This window comes from Vigna umbellata, chromosome 8 (assembly GCF_029865625.1).
Source record: "Vigna umbellata cultivar VRB3 chromosome 8, Vumbellata_1.0, whole genome shotgun sequence".
In the NCBI taxonomy this organism is placed as follows: domain Eukaryota; kingdom Viridiplantae; phylum Streptophyta; class Magnoliopsida; order Fabales; family Fabaceae; genus Vigna; species Vigna umbellata.
In genome coordinates this window covers 6,491,519-6,503,214 of record NC_142172.1, presented here as the reverse complement: position 1 = coordinate 6,503,214, position 11,696 = coordinate 6,491,519, and the positions used below count along the sequence as shown (strand labels likewise).

At 38.0% G+C, this 11,696-nt stretch overlaps 1 protein-coding gene across 1 annotated transcript; it reads right to left on the bottom strand.

Moving 5' to 3' along the window:
- Nucleotides 1-912: 912 nt before the first annotated feature.
- LOC148193926 (uncharacterized) lies at nucleotides 913-8,407 on the bottom strand. Its single transcript, XM_088095678.1, has 2 exons — nucleotides 7,486-8,407; nucleotides 913-1,130 (listed from the first exon to the last, which is right to left on the bottom strand). The coding sequence occupies exons 1-2, from the start codon at nucleotides 8,381-8,383 to the stop codon at nucleotides 1,087-1,089; spliced, it is 942 nt and encodes a 313-aa protein (XP_087951804.1). The 5' UTR covers nucleotides 8,384-8,407; the 3' UTR covers nucleotides 913-1,086.
- Between the last annotated feature and the right edge of the window lie 3,289 nt (nucleotides 8,408-11,696).

Below are 11,696 nucleotides of genomic sequence, written 5' to 3'. Positions count from 1 at the left end.
TAGTGATTAACCTTTTTCACTAAAAAATATAGTTGTACAGATTACAAGATAATGAAATCAGAAAAGAAAAGAAAACACCTTCCTTCGACAAACGAACCAGAAGAGTGTAGCAAGTAACTTCCTTCGACAAATGAACCGGAAGAGCTTCCTTCGACGCACGAACTGGAAGCAACAGCTCTGCCAACTTGAAGAGAACCGCTCGGACCTTTGACACACAAAGCACGAACTTCTCCTATTCACAAGACCAGGCAAGAGCACTCTATCACTTTGAGAACTTCCTCAGACAAACTGTATTCTCAAAATGGCATAGATCCTTTTCACTCACAGAGAGCTTCCCTCAGGCACAAAGCACTAATACTCTCAATTGAAAAGTTTTTTTTAAGAGCTGTGAAGACCTCTATTTATAAGCCTAGTTTCGTGCAGGGACAAAAACTGAAAACACATCTCCCAACTGCCACTGATAATCGATTATCATAAGTGATAATCGATTATTTGTGTCCGTTATGGGGTTTTCAAAATGTGATAATCGATTATCCTGAGCAATAAACGATTATTCCAGAGACTTGGACAGTATTAAATGAAACAGTGATAATCGATTATTCTGTGTAATAATCGATTATTTACGCGAGCAACTCTCTTCTAAATTGGCTCGTGATAATCGATTATTCTTCTTGATAATCGATTATTTGCGCAATGACTCACTAAATACGAAAACTTCTAACAGTTTTTACATCATTACAATTTATCCTATACATTTGTTTCTACAAAATGCGTTTAACAAATATGCATTTAGAGTCTTCAATTCTTCAGCTTTTATCATCATCAAAACTTCACAATAGCTTCTGTAACACCCCAATTTAGGCGTTACAATTTATTTTCCACAAAATACATATGTAATTCGTCTTTAACAAATTTCAACACCCATAAAATATTAAGTTCTTTATTACAGCACAAGTCTTCTGAAAATAAAATTCCACACAGTTCATAAACTTCTGAAATTTAAAATTTCTCACAGTTCGGAAATTCAAACACAGATTTATTTTAGAAATTCCCCATGTCTCCTTTTCCCCACAGATCTCTCATCTTCTAAGCGAGTCCAGAACCATCTGCTAATTCATCTGATATAGTTTCTGCTCCCGTATAATATCACACATTATACGATCATCGCATTCACATGCACAAACACAAACACAAACAGTAGGGTGAGCTAACCAATTCAAGAAATATACATCATCCACAATCTTACTAACATCACAAGTATGGCAATCAGTCAAATACATGCATCTCAAACATACTCAAAAACCAACTATTACACTGATACTTTATAATATTTCTCCAGTCAAAATCATCAGTCGATTCACTAGAGTCAATACAACATATTATTAATCTGCCTACTTACCAAAGCACAACAGTCAACAATCCTTCTGTCTACTTACCAAAGTAGTATAACCATGATATACTGATTACTTACCAAAGTAATCTAACAAGGTGATTTTTTATTATCTACTTACCAAAGTAGCACAAACCAAGTTCTTCTGCCTACTTACCAAAGTAGCGCAGCAAGATAATACTGTCTACTTACCAAAGTAGCACAGTATAGTTAATCTGCCTACTCATCAAAGTAGCCCGATTTATATCATTCTCTTTATCTCTTCATTCATCATCTCATCCTGCCTACTTATCAAAGTAACGCAAATCACCCTGCTTACTTACCAAAGTAACGCAGACCCAACATCTTCTCGCCTACTTACCAAAGTAGTGCAAACCAAGTTCTTCTGCCTACTTACCAAAGTAGCGCAGCAAGACAATACTATCTACTTACCAAAGTAGCTCAAATTAACCAAATTACATTTTCCTAACATATCATTCATAACCAATCACATGCCATCTCAACCACTAATCCCAAACCAATCATGTTCAACAAGCACATAATAACCAATCAACATATCTCAGTTTCGATTCTGCCTACTTACCAAAGTAGCACAAATTAACCAAATTACCTTTTTCAACATATTATTTATCGACGATCTGAACGAATCAAACTAATCAACAACATGTTTAGATCATATGGTAAGCTTTTCAGTCCAATCCAACGGTTAATGAGACGGAAATCATCAATTTTGTATAACGGATCCAAAATCATAAATTAAGCAGTATTGAGATCCCTGAGAAGATACAAACTTAATATCTCTAAATCTGTAACACCGATCTAAAATCCGAACGGTCGAAGTATGCCACTATCTCTTAGGAACAACATACTAAACTTTCAGATTAATCTAACGGTTATCTAAGTAGATATGGAGATTTTACCGAGGTAACTCAGAGACAGAAATTTAAGTGATTCTCGGTTAAACTCAAAATGCGGAATGAATTCCTCTAAGCACAGACATCTAATTCCAAATCTGAACGGTCAAAATCACCTAATATGTCTTATGAACTACATACTAAAGTTTGGGCTCAATCTAACGGTAAATGGAATATATATGAAATATTTACCATTATAACTTAAGAACAGAATTGCAGTGTTCCTCAAATATTTCAAACTTTCGAAATTTCTTTCTCTAAACAGAGACCTTCAATTCCAAATCTGATCGGTCAAATTGTAATAATGTATTCTAAGAATCATATATCCAATTTTCAAGTTGATCTAACAGTCCCATAAGTCAGAATCTATACTTTACAAAGGGAACTCAGTAATAGAACTGCAAGGGTAATTAATTCACTCAAACATGCAGGATATATATCTCCAAGTTCAGACTACTAATTACAAATCCGAACGGTCAAAGTGTATTAATATGTCTTAGGGATCATATATCAAATTTTGAGGTTGATCTAACGGTCCAATAGGTCAGAATCTATATTATACCGAGACAACTCAGTAACAGAACTACAGGGGCAACTAATTTACTCAAACTTGCAGGATTTATTTCTCCAATTACAGACTTCTATTTTCAAATCCGAACGGTCAAAGTTTAGTAATAGGTCTTAGGATTCACATACTAAAAGTTTAGCTAAATCCAACGGTGAAAACAATTAATAGAAAATTTTCACCACAGTAACTCGAAAATAAGAAATTATAATCATGAAACCCAAATTTTTCACAAGTCAATAGATAACTACCATTACCAAATTTTAACACATTCATACTCATATTCATGATCATAATCAAGAAAGGATTAGCTCCCCTACCTCTTCTTCTTGCAAGAAATTCTTCACTCTTGATACACCTAGACCACCACCTTTTGCTTGTTTTCACTTTCAATTTCAAAGAAATTTTTAACTTAAATCTCTCTTCTTCAAAGAAAGCAATTCCTCTCCTCCTTGCTAGACCAAGTCAGTCTCCACACTTAGGACACTTAGGATTTTCGTTCACCTCCACCAAGGACCTCTCTACTCTTCCCCAAAACTCCAAATCTGATTTGGAATTAAAAGAAGATGCCTTAGACAACTAAGGACCATGCACTTGGTACGTAGCAATAATAAACAACCAATGAACCATCCTAAACCATTTTTTTTCAGCCCTAAAACATGGTAGGAAAGTCTCCAAAGGTTCCAAAATGTTCTCCTAGTTCAGAACACAACCTACCCACTCCAAAAAAATCGCAACTTGTAAAAATGTACCTAAAATTAAGGTTGGACGCTAGCCCTGGACAGCAACACTGTCACGTTTTCCCCAGCTCAGTTAGACACCTTCCCGAAGTCCAAAATATGCGTATGAGTAGTCAAATTGAAGCTCTTTGAGTCTAGTTTCCAATGAAACAAGAATCAACTCAATTGGAGTTCGGTAGAGAAAGTAATAAGCAAAACAGTCATCATAGGTCAAAACTGAACATACCTGAGCGTGATTAACGTTTCCGAGTTTTAATAATTTTACTGCAGCTAGCCCGGTAGTCCAAAAATTTATATTTATATGTCCAATTAAAGATATTTGAGTCTAGTTTCCAATAAAACAAGAATCAACTCAATTGATATTTTCTACAAAAAGTTATAATTAAAATAGTAAACCATGTCAAACCTGACAGCATTCCATTTTACATTATAACTTGAACTTTTTACAACTTGGTAAATTCTTGAGGTTCTAGGGTCTTACATTCTACCCCCCTTAAAAAAATTTTCGTCCTCGAAAATTAAGATGTTACTCAAACAAATGAGGGTATTCTTTTATCATATAATCCTCTAGCTCCCATGTCATCTCTTGGGTTTCCTCGTTCCAAAGCACCTTCACTGTATGAATTTCCTTTCCTCGTAACTTCTTTGTTTGAACTTCTAACACCCTTACTGGCATCACTTCGATAGTAAGATCTTCACGCACTTGAATGTCATCTGTTTCCAAAACATGAGTCGGATCAGAGACATACTTCCTCAGCTGCGACACGTGGAACACATTATGCAAGTTCGCCAACTGTGGTGGTAACGCTACCTCATATGCTACTGGTCCAATCCTCCTAAGAATATCGTAAGGACCAAGAAACTTTGGTGACAACTTCCTTGATTTAATAGCCCTACCTATGCCGGTAATGGTGTCACACGTAGAAACACATGATCTCCTTCGTTGAACTCAAGAGGTCTTCTTCTCTTGTCTGCATAAGATTTTTGTCGACTTTGTGTTGCACGCATCCGGTCTTGTATCAACTTGACTTTTTCTGTTGTTTGCTGCAATAACTCGGGACCTACTGAAATTGTTTCTCCATCCTGAAACCAGCACAAAGGTGTCCTGCACCTTCTCCCATACAATGCTTCATACGGTGCCATTCCAATGCTCGCATGAAAGCTGTTGTTGTATGTGAATTCCACCAAAGGCAAAACCTCACTCCAACCTCCCAAATGATCCAATACACACGTTCTCAGCAGATCTTCCAATGACTGAATAGTCCTTTCAGTTTGTCCATCTGTTTGAGGATGATATGCTGAACTCATTCTTAACTTTGAACCCAAAGCCTCTTGCAATTGCTGCCAGAACCTTGACGTAAACCTTGGATCCCGATCTGAAACAATGCTATTTGGTACACCATGCAATCTCACTATTTCCTGAATATACAACTCTGCCAACTTCTGCATTGACATTCTCAGGTTGATTGGCAAAAAGTGAGCACTTTTCGTCAATCGATCAACTATCACCCAAATGGAATCATGACCCTTCAATGATCTTGGTAAGTGAGTTACAAAGTCCATCGAGATGCTGTCCCATTTCCATTGGGGAATATCCAACTGTTGTAACATTCCACCTGGCCTTTGATGTTCTATCTTAGCCTTCTGACATACCAAACAAGAAGATACAAACTTTGCCACATCCTTTTTCATCCCACTCCACCAGAAAGATTCTTTCAAGTCTTTGTACATCTTAGTCATACCAGGATGTATGCTAAGACGACTCTTGTGTCCTTCTTCTAGAATCATCTTCTTCAACTCATCCTTTGCTGGAATGCAGACTCTATTCTTAAAACGAATAATACCATCTAATCCCAAACTGAAGTCTTTAGCTTGATCCGTTCCCAACAACTCCACTGTATCTTGTAGACTTGTGTCTTCCTTTTGTCCCAATTTGATCTCTTCCAAGAAATCATTTGTGATCTTTAAATGACAACACCAAAGGTGATCTTGGCTCAGCTGTAATCCCAAGTTCATATCTCTGAACTTTTCTATTAATTCAAACTCCTTCACCATCAAAGCTGACACATGCATTCGCTTCCTACTCAAAGCATCGGCTACAACATTTGCTTTCCCTGGATGGTACTGTAACTCAAAATCAAAATCCTTCAAGTACTCCATCCACCTTCTCTGCCTCATGTTCAACTCCTTCTGATCGAAGAGATACTTTAAACTCTTGTGATCACTAAAGATTTGAAAACGTGATCCGTAAAGATAGTGCCTCCAAGTCCTCAAAGCAAAAACCACAGCCGCTAATTCGATGTCGTGCGTTGGATAGTTCCTTTCATGCACCTTCAACTGTCTCGATGCATAAGCTACTGGTCGCTTCTCCTGCATCAATACACAACCGAGCCCATGGTATGAAGCATCACAAAACACTTCAAAAGCTTTAGAAGTATCAGGGACTGCTAATACTGGAGCACTTGTCAACCGTTTCTTCATCTCTTCAAAACTTGTTTCACACTTGTCGGTCCATAAGAAAGGTTGTTCTTTACGAGTCAACTGCGTCAAAGGACCCACTATCTTGGAGAAACCTTCGACGAACTTCCTGTAGTAACCAGCTAGGCCCACAAAACTTCTTACTTCTGACACCGTCTTTGGACGTTCCCACTTTAGCACTGCCTCCACCTTCGTTGGATCTACAGAAATTCCTTTGGCAGAAATCACGTGGCCAAGGAATTGTATTTCCTCCAACCAAAATTCACATTTAGATAATTTCCCAAACAATTGATGCTCCCTAAGAGTCTCCAACACAATCCTCAAATGTTCAGCATGTTCTTCACGATCCCTTGAATATATAAGAATGTCGTCTATGAACACAACAACAAATTTATCTAGCCACGGTCGAAATATTCGATTCATGTAATCCATGAATATAGCAGGAGCATTGGTCACTCCAAACGGCATCACCACATACTCGTAGTGACCGTAACGTGACCTGAAAGCCGTCTTCTGACTATCCTCTGATTTGACCAAGATCTGATGGTAACCAGACCTCAGGTCAATTTTTGAAAACACACCAGCTCCTCGCAACTGATCCAACAAGTCATCAATTCTTGGTAGTGGGTACTTGTTCTTAATCGTCAACTTATTCAGCTGCCGGTAGTCGATGCACAACCTTGAACTACCATCTTTCTTCTTTACTAACAAGACTGGAGCTCCCCATGGTGACACACTCGGCCTGATAAACCTCCTTCTTCAGTAGTTCCTCAATTTGTCTCTTCAGCTCTGCTAGCTCTGTCGGAGCCATCCTATACGGAGCCATAGACACTGGTCCAGCTCCTGGTACCAAGTCTATAGAGAACTCCACTTCCCTGCTTGGTGGCAACCCTGGTACTTCATCTGGAAAGACATCCTCGAACTCTTCCACTACTGGGATACCCATCGTCTGAACCTCAAAACTCTTCTTCTCTTGAGCTACCAGTACAAAACACATGGCCCCATCACTAACATCCTTTAGAACTTCTTTGGTTGAGATCAGTTCTAAACCATCCGAGTCTGGAAAAACCAATCGTTGTTGTCCACAGTCAAGAAGAACGTGATTGGCGGTCAACCAATCCATTCCCAGAATTACATCTAAGCCTTCGAGAGGTAAGGAAATCAAGTTCACTTTGAACTTGCGTCCGAAGACTACAATCGGGCATCCAACACAGATTGAACTGGTTGAGATCTGACCCGATGTTGGTGTCGAAACCACCAATTCATACCTTAGATTACTCACCGGTATACTGAAGTCTTTCAAACAAGTAGAAGAAACAAAGGAGTGCGTAGCTCCGGAATCAAACAATACATGCACACATTTACCAAACAAAAGGCATGTGTCAAGGATGAGATTACCTGGCTTTGCAGCCTCTTCACCGGTCAAAGCGAAAACTCTTCCAGCTATCTTGGGCTTCACGCCTGAAGAACTTGGTTGTTGTGGTGCATATGCTATCTTCTTCTCAGGACAAACATGAGCGAAATGTCCTGGCTTGTTACACACAAAGCACCTCTTCTCTTCAACCTTCACTCCAGAGAGCTTAGGACAATCCTTCTTGTAGTGCGCACCACCGCATTCAAAACATTTCACGGCTGTTCGCATAAGCGGTTGGGGTCGCTGATATGGCTTCTTCCATGGCTTTCCTCTAATAAACTTGTCCTTCTGAGTCTTGTCAACTCGGTTTCGGTTCATTTCCAGTAACTCCACCTTTTTTGTCTTCTCAACTAAGGCTGGAAACTTCTTGATTTCAAGAGGTACAATCATTCTCCTCAGGTCATACCTCAGACCCTGCTCAAATCTTTGACACTTCCACCCTTCCGTCATGTGCTGACTATAAAAACGGATAAGATACTCAAACCTGTCGATGTACTCTTGCACTGACATCCCACTTTGACGCAAGGCCAAGAACTCTTGCTCCCTTTCGATCTTGGCACTAGTCGGGAAGTACTTTTCCAAAAACTTGTCCTTGAAACTGTTCCAAGTAATAGCCTCTTCATCAGATTCCATCAGTCGCTTCATACCATCCCACCAGTACTCTGCTTCCTCTTTCAGTATGAAGGTTGCGTAATCTAGTTTTTCCTCATCTGTGCACTTGATCACATGAAAGATCTTCTCAATGTCCTTGATCCAAGCATCTGCTTTATCTGGCGTAGCTCTTCCATTGAACCTTGTTGGGTCGTGCCTCAAAAAGTCATTCAGCCTCGAATAAGTCCTCGGTTCCTGAGTGGTATGCTGCCTCTCCATTGCGTTGATCATCCGATCAACAGCCCGATTAAAATCATCAATTGGGGTGTTTGACCAACATTGTTAGATCGACGTGCCATGTTCTACCATATACGTCAAAAGAAATTAATTTAAACACAAGTCAAAACAATGCATATCTCTACCTTTCAAACCAACGCTCTCCAAAAGAGCTACAAAATAATCACAACAAATCACAGAGTCACAACAGAAGTTAACGAGCTCACTTCCCAAAAGCCCCAAAAGATTTTTGAAAACCATGGCTCTGATACCAAACAGTGTAACACCCCGATTTAGGCGTTACAATTTATTTTCCACAAAATACATATGTAATTTTTTAACAAATTTCAACACCCATAAAATATTAAGTTCTTTATTACAGCACAAGTCTTCTGAAAATAAAATTCCACACAGTTCATAAACTTCTGAAATTTAAAATTTCTCACAGTTCGGAAATTCAAACACAGATTTATTTTAGAAATTCCCCATGTCTCCTTTTCCCCACAGATCTCTCATCTTCTAAGCAGTCCAGAACCATCTGCTAATTCATCTGATATAGTTTCTGCTCCCGTATAATATCACACATTATACGATCATGCATTCACATGCACACACAACACAAACAGTAGGGTGAGCTAACCAATTCAAGAAATATACATCATCCACAATCTTACTAACATCACAAGTGTGGCAATCAGTCAAATACATGCATCTCAAACATACTCAAAAACCAACTATTACACTGATACTTTATAATATTTCTCCAGTCAAAATCATCAGTCGATTCACTAGAGTCAATACAACATATTATTAATCTGCCTACTTACCAAAGCACAGCAGTCAACAATCCTTCTGTCTACTTACCAAAGTAGTATAACCATGATATACTGATTACTTACCAAAGTAATCTAACAAGGTGATTTTTATTATCTACTTACCAAAGTAGCACAAACCAAGTTCTTCTGCCTACTTACCAAAGTAGCGCAGCAAGATAATACTGTCTACTTACCAAAGTAGCACAGTATAGTTAATCTGCCTACTCATCAAAGTAGCCCGATTTATATCATTCTCTTTATCTCTTCATTCATCATCTCATCCTGCCTACTTATCAAAGTAACGCAAATCACCCTGCTTACTTACCAAAGTAACGCAGACCCAACATCTTCTCGCCTACTTACCAAAGTAGTGCAAACCAAGTTCTTCTGCCTACTTACCAAAGTAGCGCAGCAAGACAATACTATCTACTTACCAAAGTAGCTCAAATTAACCAAATTACATTTTCCTAACATATCATTCATAACCAATCACATGCCATCTCAACCACTAATCCCAAACCAATCATGTTCAACAAGCACATAATAACCAATCAACATATCTCAGTTTCGATTCTGCCTACTTACCAAAGTAGCACAAATTAACCAAATTACCTTTTTCAACATATTATTTATCGACGATCTGAACGAATCAAACTAATCAACACATGTTTAGATCATATGGTAAGCTTTTCAGTCCAATCCAACGGTTAATGAGACGGAAATCATCAATTTTGTATAACGGATCCAAAATCATAAATTAAGCAGTATTGAGATCCCTGAGAAGATACAAACTTAATATCTCTAAATCTGTAACACCGATCTAAAATCCGAACGGTCGAAGTATGCCACTATCTCTTAGGAACAACATACTAAACTTTCAGATTAATCTAACGGTTATCTAAGTAGATATGGAGATTTTACCGAGGTAACTCAGAGACAGAAATTTAAGTGATTCTCGGTTAAACTCAAAATGCGGAATGAATTCCTCTAAGCACAGACATCTAATTCCAAATCTGAACGGTCAAAATCACCTAATATGTCTTATGAACTACATACTAAAGTTTGGGCTCAATCTAACGGTAAATGGAATATATATGAAATATTTACCATTATAACTTAAGAACAGAATTGCAGTGTTCCTCAAATATTTCAAACTTTCGAAATTTCTTTCTCTAAACAGAGACCTTCAATTCCAAATCTGATCGGTCAAATTGTAATAATGTATTCTAAGAATCATATATCCAATTTTCAAGTTGATCTAACAGTCCCATAAGTCAGAATCTATACTTTACAAAGGGAACTCAGTAATAGAACTGCAAGGGTAATTAATTCACTCAAACATGCAGGATATATATCTCCAAGTTCAGACTACTAATTACAAATCCGAACGGTCAAAGTGTATTATATGTCTTAGGATCATATATCAAATTTTGAGGTTGATCTAACGGTCCAATAGGTCAGAATCTATATTATACCGAGACAACTCAGTAACAGAACTACAGGGGCAACTAATTTACTCAAACTTGCAGGATTTATTTCTCCAATTACAGACTTCTATTTTCAAATCCGAACGGTCAAAGTTTAGTAATAGGTCTTAGGATTCACATACTAAAAGTTTAGCTAAATCCAACGGTGAAAACAATTAATAGAAAATTTTCACCACAGTAACTCGAAAATAAGAAATTATAATCATGAAACCCAAATTTTTCACAAGTCAATAGATAACTACCATTACCAAATTTTAACACATTCATACTCATATTCATGATCATAATCAAGAAAGGATTAGCTCCCCTACCTCTTCTTCTTGCAAGAAATTCTTCACTCTTGATACACCTAGACCACCACCTTTTGCTTGTTTTCACTTTCAATTTCAAAGAAATTTTTAACTTAAATCTCTCTTCTTCAAAGAAAGCAATTCCTCTCCTCCTTGCTAGACCAAGTCAGTCTCCACACTTAGGACACTTAGGATTTTCGTTCACCTCCCACCAAGGACCTCTCTACTCTTCCCCAAAACTCCAAATCTGATTTGGAATTAAAAGAAGATGCCTTAGACAACTAAGGACCCATGCACTTGGTACGTAGCAATAATAAACAACCAATGAACCATCCTAAACCATTTTTTTTCAGCCCTAAAACATGGTAGGAAAGTCTCCAAAGGGTCCCAAAATGTTCTCCTAGTTCAGAACACAACCTACCCACTCCAAAAAAATCGCAACTTGTAAAAATGTACCTAAAATTAAGGTTGGACGCTAGCCCCTGGACAACAACACTGTCACGTTTTCCCCAGCTCAGTTAGACACCTTCCCGAAGTCCAAAATATGCGTATGAGTAGTCAAATTGAAGCTCTTTGAGTCTAGTTTCCAATGAAACAAGAATCAACTCAATTGGAGTTCGGTAGAGAAAGTAATAAGCAAAACAGTCATCATAGGTCAAAACTGAACATACCTGAGCGTGATTAACGTTTCCGAGTTTTAATAATTTTACTGCAGCTAGCCCGGTAGTCCAAAAAT